The following is a 20635-nucleotide window of genomic DNA, read 5'->3' on the forward strand; positions in this document are numbered from 1 at the left end:
GGACGCCTCCGTCTCACTTCGGCACCTGCACCTCCCCATTTCCAGCCTTTCAGAGAAAAAGATAAAGTCTTTAGAGCAGCAGGGAGAAGATGTGGGAAGGTAAATTACATTTAGGCTTATTGTATTTAAGCTGGGTAATGAAGACCAGCGTGCACACAGAAGCCTTTTGTCAAGCTGGCATTATTTTAGGAGTCTCTTTTAAACAGTTGGCTTCCTTAAGAACAAATTACGACACTTTTTGGTAACTTTGTGAAATACCACGTGTGTTAGAAACATCCTTAAGTTGTATCTTGCCCTGAGAGCTGCCAGTCCTGCTCACACCCAGCCTGTGGCTGCAGGTGCTGCTGGCTCAGCACCTTGCTCACCCGCCTGTGAGCTGGGACACGAGCTGTGCATCCGAGCAGACCGAGGTTAAAGAGAAAACAGCAAAAATGCCAGGACTGTCAGAATATTGCCACTGCCCACCCAGGAGCTGCTCAACCAAATGTGCCATGTTTGTGCTGCCTGCATTTGTCTCCGTGCAAGTGTCAGTGCGATGGGCTGAGAATTGCTCCAAGAGCCGCTTCCACCATCTGAAGGACCAAGGATTGTGATTGCAGCACGTCCAGGGGCACAAACATGAAGTATAAAGCTTTAAATCCAACTTGCTCTGAGAAGTATGACCAATAAAGAGAACAAATTCCCTTAGAAAATGGGATTACAGAGGCTGATGGGGAAGAAATATTTTGAAGGAAGTTAAGGAGAAGTTAATCAGCTTTATACAATTTGTTTCCCTGTTCTTCCTGGACTGCCTTGCTCCGGAGACAGCTGCTTTCAAGCTTTACGGCCATGCATATGGGTAGGAGGGCTGGAACTGGCAGCAGATTGCCTGACAGAATGATGTCTAAGTGGAAAACTAGCTGGGCACATAACTTACAGACAATATGACCACATCAAAATCAGTGGAATACAAACCGTTCATTTTCAGTCTCCCTCTCACTGCTGTGAGCCGCCGGCCGCCTCTCCTCCCTGCAAGGAGGGGATGAGGAGCATGGGGCGGGGTGAGATGGTGAGCCTACAGGATTTTTTTGAAGCTTGCATTTTGAAACTTCAAAATAGTCCAGGTTTGAACCCCCACTGGCTAAGGGAAGCAGTCACAAATACTGCATGCAATACCACTGGTGGAGATGCAGGGCCCTGACAGTGGCACTCTGTTATCTCTCACTTGAGCAGTTCAGTGGGCTAGCACGAACTGGCTCGAGGTTTTCTAGTTGCAAATTGCTGGCTTTTCCAGGCAAGCAGTGTGTCAGGTCTGAAATACATTCTGCATGGCTTGGAGGGGGTCAGGCCACTGCTGCCGAACCTACCAAAAAATAGCGTTCAGACTCATGCGGAGCACAGATAATATTGGTTTCGCTGGCTGCATTTTGTTATACAGCGTGGCCTTGCAAAGGAGGAAATTACTCCATGGTCTCAGTCAATATAAAAGCTGCCGTGTCATTTAACAGAAGCAGTGCCAGAGTTTTTATGGAGTGTAGTTCAACTCTTTCAAAATTCTGCTGAAGGATGCTTGAGCTACCAGGAGTCAGTGTTCTCCAGTGAGGAAAGCCATGCCCATTAGCTTTATTGTCAAGACATGGTACATAGCATTTATTACTTTTGGCTCGTGTACAACGTCGGGTTATTCTGTGAGTTTACACAAGACTGTCTATTTGTAGTTGAAAGTGAATTATTTGCTCATTAGTGGTTCAGAAAGGTCTGCCTGCTCCCACTGTGCAAGGCAGCTCGGGCTCCTTGTGATGAAATGTGCCTGCGTCCGCCCCTGCTCGACAGAGGCTCGGAGCATCTTCAAGGTGGTCCAGAGGACGTGGCATTATGAAAATCAGCAACTATCGTAAGAAAAATATTCAGCTTTTTTTTTGTTTTTGTTGCACTTGCTTGCAGCACCACCATCCCACTCTGCCTTGGCACCAACATCCCAGCCTCAAGCAGGTGAGCGTTACATGGGGGCTGCTGTCAGCCACCAACTGCAGCCTGCCTTTTTGGGTGGTCCCCTGAGATGCTGAGCAAGCTCTGGCAGATTGCAAAACTGAGTGTCTGAGCAAGTGTTTAGCAGAAACTTCAACAAACTTTTGGAAAAGTACATAAATTTTCCACTGACCCACATTTATTTGTTTCAAAAACTGCAGCACAGCAACATTATATTATTTTGTCCTACTTTTTTTCTGAAAGAAAATACTTATTAGGCTTTGAACAGGAATATTACCAAAGCTGGTGCTGTACAGTAGGCTTAGCATATTTTTACCTTTCCTTTCTGGAGCACTTGCAGCTCACCGTTTTCCTGCAGAATTGTTTTGTAGCACTGGCAGCCTCCCTGCTTTCACAGAGAAACACGTCCAGAACTGCTCTGCCTCGGCACGGGCAATTTTCCGATTCTAGTTAGCTTTTCCTGGTATGATTTCTGTCCTATAGGAGTGGAATATCTAGAAATACGAAAACTGCATTTTATGGTGAGCTGCAGCAGTCCTCTTCTGCCGGCCCCACCAGCTGAGGGGTGAGCACAGAAACTCGGCCTGATGCAGAGCTGGGAGGACACAGGAACCGATGGAAATTTGAGGTGTGGATAGCTGCAGGGGCTGCTTGAATTCCCCTTCCTCTCTATTCTATCTGTTTATCTGATCAAACATTAAAACACATCTGTATTTTTAATATTCAAGGATAGCTTAAGACAATACCACCTTGATGTTAAATGATCATTACATACTAAATTCTATCAAGTCCTCCAGCAGATTTAGTCAAATCAAATCAAACTCTAAGTCCTCAAAGCTTTATGTGTTCTCCAAAATAATGACACCGTGGTGCCACTTTTAAAGCCGTGTTGTTCTCTGTTCATAATTCAATGAGTGATTCTCTGATACATCAGTTCAGGAAGCTCCAGCCAGGTTAGTCGTGGCCCCCTCTTGGTGAAGCCATAAGCAAAACGCCGATTCTTGTGGCTGAGTTACAAAATCACTAAACAAAATGGAAATGTTGATGTTTGTTATTGATTTTATTCCTTGCTGCCGTGGAATGGTGCTAGTGGGAGCTGTTCTAATCAGATTACTTTAAAATTTACTTACAGAATGAAGTGCTTAATTTATCCCCCCTTTTTCCTTTCCTGCAGTGGTATAACTTCAGGGTATCACCTGTGCTTCTTGTAGCACAGCCCTTCTCTTTTCGGTTTTCTCTTTGGGCTTGTGTAATTTGTTTGTTACCACTTCCTGGGGTTTTCTTTTTCTTATTTTTTATTTTTGGGGGGGTGGGAAGAAAGAAAGGAAAACCATGTTTTATTCCCTAAAGTAGTTGCTCATATTTGTTACGGAATAGCACGGATAATGATTTTTAAAGATGCAAGAATGTTTCAGATTCCAGGAAATATCTGTCAAAAACTGCGTTTGCTAACCATTCCTCTAAAGCTCAGTGTGCTGTCAAGTCACAGATGTGTGCGTGTGCAGCCTTCGTGTGCTTGGGATTTGAGGCAGGCAGGTGGATCCCCGTCTAACTGAGGGGCTGGGAGCTGCTGCGTTCAGAGTGATGCACTCTCCTAATCCTCGAGTTTCAATGGGTTTTCTGATGTGATTCTGTACTGCCTTCCCTGTTTTGCATCAGATGAAATCGGGTGTGAAACGATAGGAAATCAAACCAGTAGGCTCACCTGCCCTCCCACCGCTCATTCACACCGGTGTGAGTGCTGGCAGCAAGCACAACAGAGAGCGAGTAATTAGCCCTTAATTGCCCCTGATTAGTCATACGCAGCGTGCCGATATCAGTGGTAATTTCAAGGGGCGATGTGTCTGGGGAAACACCACTCTGTCATTACCCAAAGGGGCTGGTGGGGCTGGAAGGGGTGGTGGGGGAGGCCTGCAGCCATGGGGTGGGCTGGTGGGACCTGTGTGGGGTTTTGGCCTCTAAAGCCAAATACAAGCCCCTCCTCGCTGTGTCCTGGCCACGTTCCCCACCAGGGCTTGGCAGTGAGCATCTCTGCACCCAGCTGTGTCCCCACCACCACTGACCACCCTGTGAGGAGCGGTGATTTGGGGAGAATTTAGCTGAATAGCAGCAAATCCTGATACCTGCCTCGCTGTCTGGCTGGGGGGTTATAATGATGTATTTGCTCGAGCACCTAAGTAAGTGAATTATATTAAGGCTCTGCAAATGGTCATAAATATGATAGTCTGTGTGAGCTGAGGTAATTGCCTGCTTTATACATGTGTTTATCTTCACCGTGCTGCATACACAATGTGCATTATGTCAAAAAGATGATAAGAAGCAGCCATAATACCCCTGAACTGCATGCGTCTCTTTGGTTTATGGCTGAGGTTCCAAGTTATCTTATGCAGTTACCTGCGGCAGGCTTAATGGAAATGAACCTACTTACAAAATGTCAAGGAGCATTAATTGATAATTTCTGAGGCCTACCTCACTAAATAGCAACTCCGTGCTGAAACCTGGAGCTGCACGTTTCCTGTATGGAGAATCACGTGTATTCATGGAGAATAATGCGTATTCATGAGAGGCTTTTATAAGGGAGTTAGCTGCGTGGCAGCCCCAGCTGGCTGGTGCAGGCAGTCCTACAAAACAAGGTGCCGCAAATAAAGTTTCCTTCCCCACCAGGGAGCTCCTGGGATGGATGTTCAGCGCTTCAGAAAACCAGGCCACGTTGTTCTGCATGTAAACATTGCCTCACTAACCTAATTCTGGACCCATTTTTGACAGAGACCTGGCCTACATGAAAGCTTTCACCATCAGCACGTCTCCTGGACTTGGAATGAGTGTGGCAGACGTGTGCCCACGCGCCGGGGCAGCTCCCCCTGATCTCACTGCTCATTGCAGGCAGAAACCTTGCTGTGCTAGGGCTGTACCAGTGCTGTACCCTCCGAGTGATGTGATGCAGCCAGGACCGGCTCTGATTTTCACAAGGCAGGAGAAGGAAAGCGTTTGGGATCAGCACTGATCTCCTTGCATCCACCGCTGCACCTCCAGGACATTTAGGTAAACACGAAAAAAGAAAAGCAGCCTCCTCGTCTGCAACATGGGGATGATGCTGAGCACCTCCAGCTGAAAAAGGTGAGGCAAGCCCAGGTTTATTTATTTGAATAACTAGAAAAATGCTGTGGGGTTCCTTTGCCTGTCCCTTCCTACAGCTGGCGGTGTGGTCATTGCAATGGGCTAATCCTGAGAGCCAGAACAAACATTAACTTTTAATTATGATGGGCCTGGTTTATACAAAACCTCAGCTTCTCCCTTCGGTGCTTGGTGCCAGGCCCCAGCAAGGTGCTGGCATCCCCAGGGGAAGCTGGGCTCCTCCTGCCCATGGTGCCAGGCTGTGCAGTTCCTGCTCCGCAGCGTGCCTCCTGTCAGGGCTCGTGGGACCGTGACTGCCTGCCTGAACAGAGCTGCAGAAGGCTGAAAGATGAAATTTTAAAGCATTTATAGATTTTCCCGTAATATGTTCTTATTTCTTTTCCATCAATACAATATTCGCTTTATCTAGCGCGCTGAGGATAGGCATGCTCCCAGAAAATGATGCCGATAATGTTATTTTCATATACAGGTACGGGGATATAAAATGAAAGATTGCCTGTAGTGCACGTGGTGGAAGTAACACAAGCCTTACTTAGGAAATTTGGCTGTATTAGCACAGCAGCCTGCAGCTTTCCATGCCCCGATTTTCTGGGCTGCAATGGGGTGGGGAGGTGTTCCCAGGGCCCCACGTGCACAGATCGGCTTCGGTAGCATCAGCAGGGGTTTTGCAGCGGGTTTGGGGCCAGAGAGCTGTTCAGTAAGGGGTTTCTGTGGCAATGATGTGGCCAAGCCAGAGATGAGTGTTTTCCCAAGGGGGCTCAGGGTCCTGTGGCCACCCATGTGGTTCTCTTTGAATTCCTTTAAAGTGTTGTGTGGTTTGGTGTATTTTTATTTTTAGCTCTCAGATATTGTGCCATCTTTTTTGGAGATGCTCAGCCTGGCCCTGCGCCAGCCACCCGTTCCCCTGCCAGCCCCCTCGGTGACCTGCGGGGAGGCGAGTCCTTCCTTGCTCAGCACCTGCCTGGAGCACTTCATATAATTTTTTATTTACTTTAACCATTTTGATGGCAGCGCTGAGGCTGTGTGGAAGGTGTTTCCCTCCCCACCTGGTGCTGTGGATGCTGCCTGTCATTGCCAAGGGCTGGGGCAGGAGCAGGGGCTGGGAGCTGTGCGCCCCAAAACACAGCCTGCAGCTTGCCACCGCGATCAGCTCCCCTCCTGCACCAAGCTGGCTGTTAGTTTCGCACACCACACCAGTAATCATTTTGTCTTCCCTTGCTTGAAACATAACAAAAATGCCTTAACCCATCTGCCAAGCAACTGCCTCGAATTAAATTTTGCGATAAAAACAAATGAAGCGTAATTGAGGAGAGACAAGAGAAACTTGCCCTGAGAAAAGAAAGATAAGGAATTCCTGGAGATGGTGGTGCAGTGCACAGTTACCCTCTGCATGCCAAACGTCCCTGCTTGCTGCTGTATTGCTGGCCTTACAGCACGTCCTTCCCATCCCCTTCTGTGTGAGACCTCCCCTCTAAGCCCTTATGCACGTAACTGGAGGATTTAGGCCTGTTGGCTGCCACCAATTAGTCAAAAAATGCACTGACAGGGTCCTGGAGATGAGGCTTGAAGGAGATGCGTTTCACAGAGATGCTCGGATACCTGCTGAGAACAGCAGAACGTCCTCCTGTCCCAGGTGGGCTGCCTGGCCGTGAAACTGCCCGTGAAATGCGAATCTATTGTTTGTCACGCTAATTAGTAACCCAACATCGCTCAGTTAAAGATCGCTAGGAAGCACTGAGAGATGTGTGTTAGTGGGAGAAAAATCAAGGAGTCATTTTTTCCAATTATTTAGTACAATATTATGCTTAGCATTTAGGATAATTTAATGCACATCTCAGAGTAACAGGGGAGTTGAAGGGAAGTTTTAATGTAACTGAGTGTGAAAATAGCCTTCAGAATTTGTTTTATTCAGAGATTTTTGCATCAAAGCTCCTCTAACTATTAATTTCCAAAATTCCAGGATTTAATGGCAAATAAGAGATATTTCAAAGGAACTTTAGAGTTATTACTGCATGAAATACTTCACAAAGTACTGTCCTCTAAAGCACTAGATGGCTTTCAAATGTCATCGAGTGCTTCAAAGAGCAGCATTCCTTACAACATTTCTATACAATATTTCTTTTCAGTTTTCTACACTGGGCACAGCTGACTCATTTCATGTAGCACGGAAACATTCTCAGATGGGCAAAATCAAGTTATTGTTACATTGCAGCAAAATGCTGGACTCAAAGCTGCTTTTGTCTGTTGAGCAGGAAAGTTGGCAGTGAAGGTGGGGGAACTTAGATAAGGGGGTCCAGACCTGGCGCATGCCAAAAGGGGACCCTGAAAGGTTACTGGGGAGAGAAGTTCCTCCTTGGATGCTGTAAAAGAAATAGGAAGATAGGAGAAAAATAAATTTCCTTCATTCACCATCTTACCGTCCCAGCACTGAGCAGGATTTGGGCACTTCCAGTGGCCTGGGGCGGCAGAGGGCAGCGTTAATGACAGCTGGAATCACACCTCAATCCCATTACCAGAGTGCTACTAATTGTAAATTCATGCATGCCGAGGATTAATTGCCAGCAGGTGTCAAAGACATATTTCTCTCTGATCTGGGTAGGGGGTAACTTTGTGGTTTTGCTTCTATTGTTCTGCTCTTACCATTGTTCACTGGAACATAAAATGGATCTTTAGGGGAAGAAATGGGATAACTAATCTCCCTGTCATCAGAAAAGAAAAGAAAAAATAATAATTTGCCAGTGCAAGACTTCAAAGGGCAAAAATTGTTAATTAGGAAATTAGTATTTGAAATAATGTAATTGGAGAGGCCAGACGGTTCTTAAAAGCTAGCCTGTAATTTTACAACCTGCCTGCATTAACGGGCTGTGCATGCTCTGCCCCAGCCATTTACTTGGGCTCCTCGCCTACCTGCGCCGTAAGGAAATGAGTGAATTTAAACCATTAGTGGAGCTGGCGGTGGCCAGGGCCCTCCCAGTCACCACCAGTCTGTCTGATCTCGGAGGTGACTGGTGGCCGCCCTGCTCTCTCCATCCCTGGGCACAGATCCCAGTGAACGTTGGCAGGGTGGAGCAGGAGCTCCTGCTGCCGTGCTGCAGAGGTAAGCTGGGCTCGGTGCTAACTAAATGCTTTAATTAAGGGGCTAGTGCTCACGGACAGCAAATGGAGAGCAAATGGAGCAAAAGGAGCAAATGGGGAAGGACATCACTTAGGAGGTGACTCCCCCCAGCTCCAAATTGCCTTTTTGCTGTTGTCTTTGCAGAGGATGCAGGGGTTGCAGTTTTTGTATGTGTTCGGTACGTGCAGGGCATTCACTCCTCTTGGAAGTGAACAAGCTCACGTTCAATGAGGCACACTAGGAGCACCCACGAAGAGAATTACTGCTGAGAAGTAGCACTCTATAAATTCATGCCTTACTTTGCTCCTTGTCCAGATGGATAAATCTTGATAAAGCTACAAATGAGCTAGTCCTAGGCACAAAGAAACTAATTTAAATAGTCTGGTGGTGGTCTGCAGGGTCAAACGCAGCATCGCAACTGGAACAGCCAAGTTGGAGAGGAAGGGTTTAAAATTCAGTGACTTTTATGGGTTCTTACAACATGTACAAAATATGTCATTTCAATCAATATATTTGAGAGAAAAGGCATGGCACTGCTGCAGTAATGACAAAGCAGATGGAGCAGTCAGCAATAATTAACTACACGGGGAGCATGAGGTTGTCTGACTGGGCTCTTCCAGTAGCTTCCTTACAAGAGTCTGCAGTGCAATAGATGATGCTACTGCATCTGGTATCCTGACGTGAAAAAAGACTCGTTGGGTACTTGAAATTATAAAATAATAGGGCTGTAGGAAATGTTGTCACCTTCAACAGGAGCTGGGACACAGCCATTAATCGGGAACTACTCTACAGCACTTATGTTGATGAGAACAGAGAGTGGACCTTTTGGGTTTACTTTTAAAAATAAAAACACTGCCTGTAGCCTTGCATGCCTTTGCAAGCATAAGGCTGACAGCCCACACACCCCATAAAAAAGCCAACTTTTTTTTTTTTTTTTAAATTAGCACCCAAGTTCTTGCCAAAGGAAACAGAAGTGAGCCAGTCCTATGAGTTTCTCTATCTCTGATCTCCCAACAAGCCAATCCAGCGAAGTATCAAAAGCAAATGCCTGTGAGGCAGGACATTTATTCAGTGCAGAAGGAACTCACTTATTATGCGCATCTGCTGAAGTGTAAGTCTTGACCAGCCATCCAAGAAATGAGAGATCCCTGTGCTCTTAGCATGCCTTATGTTAAAGGAAGGCTGTCGATCTCTGGCTGATAGATTTAGAAAATAGAAATAATGCTCATATGCCGTGCCTTGTGGCATTCTCCCGTTGCCATTTTTCCAGTAAGTAGCAGAGTTAGTGCTTGTGCACGGTCACTGGCATTGAGTCCATTGCAAAGCAGCATATCAAGAATAGGCTTTAATTATTTTACCTGTATGAAAACAGTTTCTTAATAGTATTATGGATGGCTTTTTGTTTAGGTTTCAATGGTAAAGTAATTAAGAACAAACTTCAGCTCAGTGCAATGACATGTTTCTCATTTATTCATTCTCTCAAAGAATGGTACTTGCGGGAGTCACTCCCTCTGAGTATGCTGAGCAAGATCTTTATCTCCTGAAATAGCAAAAACTTGCCTTTGGTCTTTGTCTCTGTATCCATTTTGGACCATGTCAGTGCATATCAACAAAGTGAAGTAAAGCCAAACGTGACTGATTGAAGCACAGAGGAGGAGGCTCTAATGGGCATTTCTCAGTTTGACAGCTGTCCTTGCCGTCATGCCCAGCGATCTCCAAGCCTAACCAGGTGATTCCTCTAGTAGCAATCTTGAAGAGCCCGCTTTGGTGAACAGCAGAAGAGCCAGGTTTCCAGGTTTCCATCTGCACAGGTTTATTTTCCCTTCACTGCAGTTAAAAGAACACTCAGCCAAGCAGGATTTGAAGTCAGTAGCACAAAATAAAGGAGCAAGATCACATGAAGGCAACTGGAGGAACTGCAAAGGTGTAAGCAATGGATGGAATAGTAATGAGAGAATTAGATAAAAGCCAGGGAACACGTAGCACTTTGAAGAGTAAGAGATAAGCAAAACTAAATGCCCAGTGAATGTCCCAGCAACAGTTTCCCAGCAACAATAAATTCTGCTTGTGATAGGGAAGGCTGGGGAAAAGCTGAGGACTGCTGGTTTTCCAATCTCCTGCCAAAACCCCGCGGTCAGCGGCACCACTGCATAATGCTCAGTGCAACGTGTGAAAGTTGCATAGGTTCGTATGGTTCTGTGCAGCAGCTGCTGCCAAGGAAATTATTCAGAGAGAGGGAAGCTGACAGACAGCGCTGATGATCGGCGCTCGAGCTCTTTGAAGATGTATCTGTCTGCTCCGAGAATTAATTTGACTTCCAGTTCAGCTGGAGGATGCTGACAAAGAAGTCATATTGCTAGGTGGGCAATTTGTGGGCTAGGCTTTCTGCACAGAAGTGATGTTGGCCTCTTGCTTATCTGTTACCAAGGAACGGGGACGGGATGGCTTGTTGGCACGTGGGTCGGTTTATCAGTGTAACTGGGTCTTGCAGATTGAAATAAATGGGAATTTCCTGTGGATGAGCATCTGTGTGGCAGTAAAGGGTATCAAGCAGTTGAAGGTTCACACAATTTTTGAGGTGAAGGAGAAATGAGGCTCAGGCAGGTACACTCAGGTATTCTGCCATTGTAAGGAAAGAAAGTGACAAATAGTCAGGGGTCTCAGAAAAGCCTGGATGGAGGAATAATAACCATAAGTAGTCAAAGACATCTGAATTAGATGGATTCCCACTTCTAGGAAAGACTATCAAGATCCTAGGGTTATTATTGATGGCACTGAAAGTTTTACCTCTTTCATTTTTTTCTTCTCCAGCGCTCTGGTTGGTATTTCAACGTGCAAAGGCACGTGATGGAGGGATGCTGGAAGGAAAGTGAAAAGCAACATAAATGGGCTAGAACAACAGCTGTGCACTGGCAAGGAGTACAAAGACAAGCAAAAAGAACTGGAAATAATCCTAAACGACAAAGTTTGTTATCCTAGCAATTTCTAAAACATGGAGGAAAGGGAGTCAGGTAAAAGCAGGTCACCATTTCCATGGGCTTTCTCAGTCTTCTCTTCTCCTAGATAGTGTCCTAGACCAGATTTTAAGGGTACCTGAGCACCAAGAGGTTCTGATTAGCATATAGAAAATTCACTGCTCCCTGCTCAAACTCTTACCCATCTGTCAAGTCAGAAAATTCTGCCCTGCATCCTGCTGTAAGGGATACCAAGATGGGCACCGTGGGTTGTCTCAGGGAGAGCCAGGGAATATTCAGGTGAATAAGTATTGCAGAGACTGCTCCATACCGAAACCGTTTCAGGCAATGAATCATTTCTGGACTTTTGAAAGGTCATTGTGAGTTCCCCTGAACTTTTAAAGTTGGCTGCTTAATAAAATAAAATAAAAAGAAAGAAATGTTAGCAGAGAGAAATGCCAGTCACGGGAGGTACCTGAGGAGCGCTCCGGCAGGTCGTGCCACGGCAGCTTCTGGGGAGAGCAGCCAGCAGCGCTGCTTTGCCCGATAATGGCTTGAAATTAAATGCAGTCTCTCCTTACTGCAACATACTTAAATTGAAGTTCATTGCCCTCCCGGGCACCTAGGTTTTATCACTGAACTCTCAGAGGTGAGGAAGCCAAAATTTTGCCTGCACTTCTGCTGGAAACTGAAGCCAGGCTGGCAGCCTGGACTGGCAGAAGGCAGCCAGGTGGAGGAGACCTGGCCAGCACCTGCCCCTTGTTCCTGAGCCTCCCCAGGGACTGCTCTGGGTGACATCTGAGTGATTCCTGGGGCAGGTAAGGTGCTGAGCATGGCTTTTCTTGGTGTTTGCCCTAGTCTTTAATTCTGCCGCCCTGCAGGTACCGAAGGAATTTAAATACCGAATTTAAAGCAGCACCAATGATGTTTTCCTTTGTTGGTAGAACTACTTCAGTTCCAGGTATGTAGGTTTTTTTTTTTTTTCTTCTTCTCCAAATCAGTAATCAGCCTTTGTCAGAAATGAGGAATGGATTGGTTTTTCAGCTCTGCTGTGCTTTGGGTCAGCTTGATAACATGGGAAATGGCAGCCTAATGACAGTTTAACACCAATTAACAGACCACTTTATAATAGATTAGCATTCTGAGTCTGTTGAATTGATAATTACAATAATTAACTCTCTGAGCTTGCACGCACTTCTGAGCAGAAATTCGGTACCTTTGTTTCTGCTGAAGCAGGAAATGCACAAAGCAGACATGGATCATGTCAAGCACTGCAGTCACTCACGATCATAAATTTGCTAAAATTGGGCTTCCTCTTGAAATGTGCTTGCAGGTGACATCCTTCCAGGTGGAAGTGACTGTAAAGATGACTATTTCGGTCTTTGCTAAGCGCAGCTGTGAGCAGAACCTGTGTTTTAGCATGTTCCTGTAGTTCAGATAAGAAGCAAAAGGCGTTTGTTCTGCAGAGCTGTTCTGCTCATCCCTGCTTCAGGATCCCTGCTTCCAAACTGACAGATTTCTCAGGCATTCAGGCCAGTTCAATGTTTAGTACTCATAGTCGAAGTCAGATTCCCAAATACGTCCTTTTCTGTTGGGAAAGCTGATAATGAGAAGTGTTTTGCTGGTGGCAGCTCTGTACAACTGCTTACAGGGAGACTGAAAAAGGCTCCATGTCCTGTGTGTCTGTGTCCCCCAAGTTCCTTGGGATAACTCCATTTGCTCTTGAACCCTTCAGGAAATGGAAATGCTGCCAGAGAGATTTCTGTAAATGGTTTATGGAAGGCTGCTGACGCCCAGGTGTGACTGCAATTAAACATTTCCTCCGAGGACCAGATGCAGAGCACAAAGTCAGTTTGACAGAGATTTGCTGAGTCTTAGGATTCATGGACAGGTCTCTGGTCACATTGTCTTGGTGGCTGCAAGGTCTTTGTAATTCATGGGCAACTGATGACTGCATGCATCTCGTTTAATTTCACCAACCTCCTCTCTTAAATACTGTGACACCTCCTAATGCACAAGGTGAGCTTTAATGACTATTTCTTCAGTACTTGGGTAGTGGGAAGGGCTAACACAGCAGGGGAACTTTGCAAATATAGCCTGTTTGGCTATTTCCTCAGTCCTGCTCAAATTATCCAAACAAACCACTCAATGCAAGCAGCACCAGCCCTGGAGAGCCCCAACCCCAATCTCACTTCCTTGGAGGGTGCGGTCCCATATCACTAAGGAGCCAGCATCAGGCCTGGCCACAGGGAAGGAGAGTTTTAACAGAAATGTGGATTTTTAATCTAAGTTTTTTTTTTTTTTGGCTTGTATGGATGGATTGTTTTTGTCAAGCCGTGCTGTGCCCAGATAATTGGATGTATGCAGGGCGCCACGACAAGCCTGGGTGACAGTGGGTTTGTCAAGGAGCTGAACAAGAAACCTGAAGGCAGAGACTGCAGATAGAAATCATCAGCGTCTCCCTTTACCCCAGCAGAGCTCACGGCCCCTTTTCTTGACATTTAAATCTCTGAATCCCTCTGGAAAAATTGCATGTTTGACCATCTTGACAGAAAAAGATGGGATCAGTGACAGAGTTATGGTGTGTGTGGAGTGATTAAAGTAACACACCAGGGACATGCAGATAGGGTCCTTAAAAGAGCCCATTTCATAGGGCTGAAAGCAATTTTGGGCTAAATCAGCTGGGAAAAGGAGTATTTGGCAGGAAAAAGGGAGTAATTGGCAAAGGTGACAAGGAGTCCAAAATTCTTTGGTCAAGAAGGGTAGCTGCTGCTGGAAGGAAGCTCTGCCTTGCTCAGACAACTAGAAATTTGTGTTCCTTCAACATCAGGAAAGAACTGTTTTATTTTAACATTGCTCTAGAACTACTTTTTTAAAAAAATATTATTATTTTTTTTATCATCTTCCTGCATATTACAGGGCATTCGCTTTCATCGCTTGCTCTTCAACATAAGGTAAACACTATGCTGATCCACTTAAAATATAAATAAGTGCTGCATGCACTCCGTGGGGTGTGGAACAGATGTTTGAAAGCACAGCTGCGAGACGCTCTTATTTTTAGTCACTCTCAGCTTTTTAGAGGCTAATATCTCTCCCCGGTTATATTACAGCATGTCTTCCAGCCCCAGAAGCTCCTCTTCAGCTGCTGCCCTGGACCAGGAGGGAGCCTGGTCCCTTTCCTGGCTTTGGCTCACTTGAGGAAGACTGGTCGCTGGCACAGGTGATAAAGCAGTTAATGAAACGGGGGTCTGCAGAGATGCATCAGCTCTTCCCTGCCCAGCGGAGGTGCTGGGCCAGGTCCTTGGTCAAGGGGAAGCAAAGGCAGCAGAGCTGTCAGGGATCAGGCTTGCAGGAGCTCAACTCTTACAAATAATATTGTATTCGTGGCCTTCTATGCCATATATCAAATATTGCAGTTGCTTGAGGCTTGTTTCCCGGTGAGTGTAAGAGGAGGACAGATTTCAGACCTCTCAGAGAGCCCTTGTCTGTGATTGAAAGCCCGCGGACAAGACGGCGTTTCTAACAGACGTCTTCATAATACTTAACATTCAGTGGAGTAAAAGGAGAATAATGAGCACTGCAGCTATCCCAGGTTAGTAATTACCACCATCATTATTAATTTTCCAGAGCAATCCCGTCAAATGAGTCATTATTATCTCAATTCCTTAGCCAGGACTGATTGATTCTTTCTCCCTGTTGTGCTTAATTTCATATAATGTCTGAGTACAATATAGGACTATGGAGCCAGTGTAATTCTAGTGCAGAATAATTCTAAATAACCAAATCCCTTGCCTCCAGCGCTTTATAGATCTGATGCTTTATATTAGTTAACTGAAATAAATACCCCCATTCAAAGAAACCTCACGTTATTTTAAAGCTGGTTGTAATTATGCCAGAGGAAGAAAAATGATACCAGACGTGATTCATTTGGGCATGCATTCCATAAATACGTCTGCCACTGCCCTTCACGCCTGGGTCTGGTCTGTGTTTAAATGCTACATCTGTGCTGGCACCTTCCACGAGTTTCGCAGCACGTTGCAGGAGCTGTGTGGAATAGTCTGGAATAAGTGCTGGTAATCTGTCTGGTTTCATTAAATTCATCTTAGCATGCCACAGTGAGGAGAAATGAAAGCCTGTTTCTGGGAAGGGATGTCTTGGTTGGTATTTGGCTGTGTGGGCATTTCTTGGCTGGGATGGTGATCCAGCTCTGCTTCGTGAGCACTCCGTGGTCTTTAGCCAGCAGCCGTGAATATGAAGAAGTTCAGTGCCAGCTGAGGAGAAAGCTCCCTGAGGAAATGCTCAGATGTTTCTAACCTCTACAGAAATAGGAGTAAATAAAAAATAATGTCTTTGTGCATGGTGCAAGGACTGGGTTTATGAAAGCTTCTAAGAAGCCTTCAGATGAGGTGGAACAGTCCCCTTTCCTTTAAAAAACTGGAAATCCACTTCTTGTGTTTTTGTTGGGCGGTCAGGAAGGAGAGGAGACAGCAGTTGTTGTACAGCTTTGACCTTTTTGTCTTCCAGACGTCACACACAGCTAGACTGGAGAGGAAAAAAGGGTAGACTATGAAGCCAGGAACAGCAAGTGGCAGATGATACCCGTAGTGCTGGGCGTTGCTTTTCTTTATTTTTATATTTTTAGACTAGGTAGATAGGATGGCTTGAAGTCTTTGCTGTGGAAGGAAGATCCCTTTGGGAAGGAATCCTTGTCTGCTGGGGAAGGCTCCGTGCAGCTTTGCCACACGAGCTGTGTAGGATCGCAGTTCTGCCTTGCAGAGCTTCCTCTCGTGCTGCCAGGAGCCAGCACCTCTCACAGCCAAGGCTCAAACTCCATGAGTGGCTCTCAAGATGAATTTTACCCACACTCAGCAGGCAGGAGCGATGCCGGCAGGCTGGGTTTATTGCCCAGACACTATTACACGTGAAGCAGAGGAGAGGCTGTGCATTTCTGCCAGGGCACCCAGTGACCTTTCTGCTTGTGCGACTTGCAGGGAAAGGGGGAGAGGCACCTGTGCCACCACTGCGAGCAGCTCTTGGTTTTGCATTTCTAAAGCCAGCCTCGCTCCCCAGCGGCAGGCGAGTCCTGTGCCAGCCTGGCTTGTTTCTGCTCTGACATTTAAGGATATCAGTGTAGGTTGCTGTGGACTGGCTTGGGGGAATTAGAAGTATTGAGTTGGATGCTAAATAAATGAGGAGATTCTTGCGACATTTCGATATCTTGGCCGCCCAGCATTCATTTATTTCTATGGGTCACTTCTCAAGGCAGTTCCGCTTTAGTCTGGTACTGCTGAATTAAAAGTTCTGTGTCCTTTCACGGTGTGTGAAAGCAGAACTTGATTGTGCACTTGGAACTGTTCTTGGCTGGTGCTTGTGAATATTTAAATCCAGCAGGAGCTGGGTGTTGCACCAGGACTGGGGTGGTCCCGCCTCTGTTTTTTGCTATCTGGGGATGTGGGGAGGTGGAAATCCGTACGGGACATGTTGTTAGCTCCGTGCCCTTAGTGCCACCTTCTTGGAGACATTTCTCTCATGTGGGTTTCTGTTCTTTTCTGGTGTTCCTCCTTGCCATTAGGATTTGGCCAGCAAGACGCAGCTAACGTGGTAATTTTACATACCATTTTTTCTTATTTACAGTAAATAAGAATACCCTGTTAATTGTTCCCTTATCAGTTTACTAGGTTTGAGATGTTGAAGCTAAAGCAAACCTTGAATCAATCAGAGGATCCTTATGGGCACATGGAGTCCTTGGCTGAAGTCAGTGGAGATGTCTGGGTTGTTGGCAGAAGGTGAGCACACAGCTGGTGAACAGTTTCTGCCCCCGAACGGGAGCTGATTTGTGTCTAAATCCAAACCTATGCATAGTGCATCTGAAGTCAGTGAAGAGAATGTCTGCAGAAAGGAAATGTTTATAGGTACAACAGTATGAGGATTGTAGCAAGCTGGCTCAGTTAAAAAGGAAAAAAAAAAAAAAAAAGATATTACAGCAGGAATCTGAATATAAGTTAAAATAAATGCAACTTCTTACATACAACCAAGCTTGGAGATAAATCTCCATGCTTTTATAATAAATGTTATTTTATGGCAACCACCATATGCTACCTCTGGTCCTGTTTTGAGTATAAATCATAACAAGTGTGTATCTTAAAATGCTTTATTGTCTTTTTATGGCCACATACGGCTTCTGTTCTTTCCATTTGTGATTAATTTTTTAATGGTTCCCCCTAGAACCTAAAAAATAATTAAAACTAATGAATACTCTGCAGTGACAGTAAAGGAATGAGAATATTGCATCCCTTCTCACTTCCCAGATCTGATCAAAACCAAGCGCAGAGCTGTGAAGTTGTGACACTGACATTTTGTACTGAGCTTCCGACCACCTCCTGAGACCAAACGATGACTTTGGGGAAGATCATGAATTAGAGTTCTCATTGTTTCACAGGAACAGTGCTGAGAGGATAGAATTAAAATTAGCTGAAGTAGCAATGTTTATTTCTTCATGGAGGCTTTTTAACAAATTAACCTAACATATAAAAGATTTCAAGATGGACAGATTTTTTCTTTATTATTATTTTTTTGTCACTGCCTCCAGCTCCAATATTTGATGTGTTTGATGTAATAGGAGTGGCTGGACTATTTGCTTCAACAAAAGCTTGTAAATATCACAGCCCCTCTTCCTGTGAAACACTGCTGTGCAGCTTCCAGCCACCTACACACACATAAGCACGTGCATGATTGAAGTTATGGCGAGTTTTGCATGTTGGCTTGGCAGCCCAAGAGTGTCGTTGGCTTTCCCAAACCAAGTAGCTCCTCCTCCACCATGCCCAAGCAGATCTTCAGCCATCGAGGGGCCGTAGCACCAACCTCTTTGGCCATTCGACTGCTTGGCCTGCTACCAGCTTGGATTTGGCCAAGGAGCTGAAGACAGTAAAATACTGTTCTTTTGCTAAAACAGGCTCAGTTACAAAAATAAGCAAATAATGGGGAAGATGTTTCATCTGATAGCCAAGTGTCACCCAACACGTAAGTAGCCAGCTGTAGGATCAAAATATTGAGTCTCAGTCTTCTGAATGCCAGTTTAATGTCTTAAGCACGATACCATTTCTTACTCATCTACAACTTATTTTGATTAATCTTTGGTTATGAGAGGTTTAGCTATTTAACTCAAAATGCTTTACAAGGGAGAGAAAAGCAGTGCATTAGGAAACTGCTTTATCAGTTCTGAAGATATCGATTAAAGAGGGAGGAAAAGTTATCATTAAAACTCTATATAAAAGGAGAAAGGCCATTGAAGGCAATGCCATGATTCTGCTAGGGGGTCAAATTTTGCTGTCCTTACTCCTTAATTAAAAATAATAATAATAAAATTGGAAGTAATAATAAAAAAAACAAAACATTGATGACCATAAAGTTAACATTTGCTATGCTAGGTTTCCAGTGAGCTTCCACCCTGTACAGTTACACAGTATCATGAGTTAGAGTGAACCAAATCTAAACTGTTGTGGCATATAAAGCAGCAAACAAAGGAAGGCAGCTTTTTTCCCTAACCCCCTGAGATTTATTCTGACAGTTTGCAACTAGATGAAATGGATAATGGAAGTCCCTTGTCACAATAACTCAGTTTAAATGTATTGTCAGATTAATAGACTCAGTTATCCACTCTTCCAAGGAGAAAAATGCCTCGTGGCTCCGAACGGTGCCCTCACTCCTAGCATCCAACCAAATCAACCCAACGGCCCAAATTTAGGCTCCCAGCAGAAGCCAGACAGTTTATATATTGTGCCATAAAAACGAGTTTACTTCTTTGGTTTTAAGGCTGGCCAAATGACCTCCAACAGCCATGGCAATGTCTGTTGGTGACTGCGCAGCCGGGCACCACGACGAGGCCCCGTCACGGAGCCGTCCTGCGGTGTCCCAGCAGTGTCCCCACATGGCCACGCACACCTCTGCCCCTCTGGGGACGTCACCCCAAGCCAGCCCTCTGCTCAGCCATCGCCCAAGGCACACAAGCCATCTGATTGAATTGCTGAATTGCTAAATGGGGTGATAAAAGCTGCTCTTGAAAGGACCGCAGGGCTGTGTTTTGTGCTGCCTGAACCTGATGTCGGGGAGTGGTGCTTTACAGCTGGCGGAAACTTGGCTTATGGACCTGCTGCAGAGGTTTGAAGGCATTCAGTAGGATTTACTGTGGCCAGCTCACAAAAATGCCTGCAGGAAGGCTCTCCCTGCCCTTCTGATCCAAGGGAGGAAGTACCTCAGGTCAGGTCTATTCACACCTCGTGTTCCTTCAACCTCACAAGATAATTTCACTTTCTTCCCAAGGCTACAAGTTCACTCCACGTTGCACCAGCTAGGCAATAAAAGCCCGTGCTGCTGGGGATGTGCCAGGGCAGGCCCTTTATGGGCTGCAGGAGCTACAGCAAATGATTACAGCCACAAGCAGCCACTTTTCCTGCCCTTGGCCTCGCTCAAAGCTGTGATCTGCAGCAGGGTGAGAGCTCACCAGGAGGCAGAGGCCACCCCGGGGGTGCACTGCTGCCTGTCTGCTTGGTGATGCTGCATCTTTATGTGCTGCTGGTTGGGGTTTGGGGGTGCATATATTCTGTTTTACATGTTGTCAGAAAACAAATCTGAATTTCCAGTCCACCAGCCCATTGCATGTGGGGCTGTGTTCAGGAAGCGGTGAATTGTCCCGGTTTACATCTGGAGAGTGGCAAATTGTTGGGTTTAATAGCCGTAAGCTGCTCTGATCTGCAATCACTGTCTGGTAGATTTTTTGATCTGACAAAGCTTTGTGCGAGCACTGCCAGGATCCTGCCTCAGCCTCTCGGGGGAAATCCTGCTGACAGGCTGCAGACGCAGGGCACGTGAAGTGGTAATTTTGAAGTCTGAACCTCTCCGAGCTCAAGATACTCTTAGGCAGCAGTTTGCCTTCAAAGTCGCCTCCCTGGCTGTGCTTGCCACCTCTTGTGATTTAGCACTACAGCTCGCGTTTTCTCCACAGCTAGTCATAAGGTTTACTTGCTAAAATCTCATCTTCTCCTCTTAATTAGGCATTTTCATGCAATGAACCATATGGAAGTCAATGCAAAAGGTGTTGATGTGCGGCAGGGATGCTGATTGATAAAGCTGGCAGATGGGGAGATCATCGGCTTTGAAGACTGTGAGGTTTCCTCTGGAACTAAATAAATAAGGTGGGCAGAACTAGATGGCAATGCAGCCTGGCTTCTTTCCTGCATCATCAGCAATTGCTAGGGTCAGTGGGCCTCCTGCAAGCATCTCAGTTCACCATTTTCCATTTCATAGACCCACAGAATGGTTTGGGATGGAAGGGACCTCAAAGCCCATCCAGTCCAACCCTTGCCATGGGCATTATCTCCTCCCACCAGCCCAGGCTGCCCCCAGCCCCGACCAGCCTGGCCTTGGGCACTGCCAGTGATGGAGCACCCACAGCTCCTCGGGGCAG

At 45.8% G+C, this 20635-nt stretch overlaps 1 protein-coding gene across 1 annotated transcript in view; it reads left to right on the top strand.

Annotated features, from left to right (window-relative positions):
* Positions 1-20384, top strand: part of LOC311441871 (uncharacterized protein) — a 78355-nt gene extending 57971 nt beyond the window's left edge. Inside the window, exons 6-11 of the mRNA XM_084530446.1 lie at positions 4856-5085; positions 12054-12133; positions 12506-13191; positions 14283-14392; positions 16851-16958; positions 20223-20384. Coding sequence (XP_084386572.1) covers positions 13183-13191; positions 14283-14392; positions 16851-16958; positions 20223-20289 — 294 coding nt within the window. The 5' untranslated portion in view covers positions 4856-5085; positions 12054-12133; positions 12506-13182 and the 3' untranslated portion in view covers positions 20290-20384. The remainder of the gene's footprint in view (positions 1-4855; positions 5086-12053; positions 12134-12505; positions 13192-14282; positions 14393-16850; positions 16959-20222) is intronic.
* The last annotated feature ends 251 nt before the right edge of the window (positions 20385-20635 follow it).

This window comes from Aythya ferina (assembly GCF_964211825.1).
Source record: "Aythya ferina genome assembly, chromosome: 10".
Lineage (NCBI taxonomy): Eukaryota > Metazoa > Chordata > Aves > Anseriformes > Anatidae > Aythya > Aythya ferina.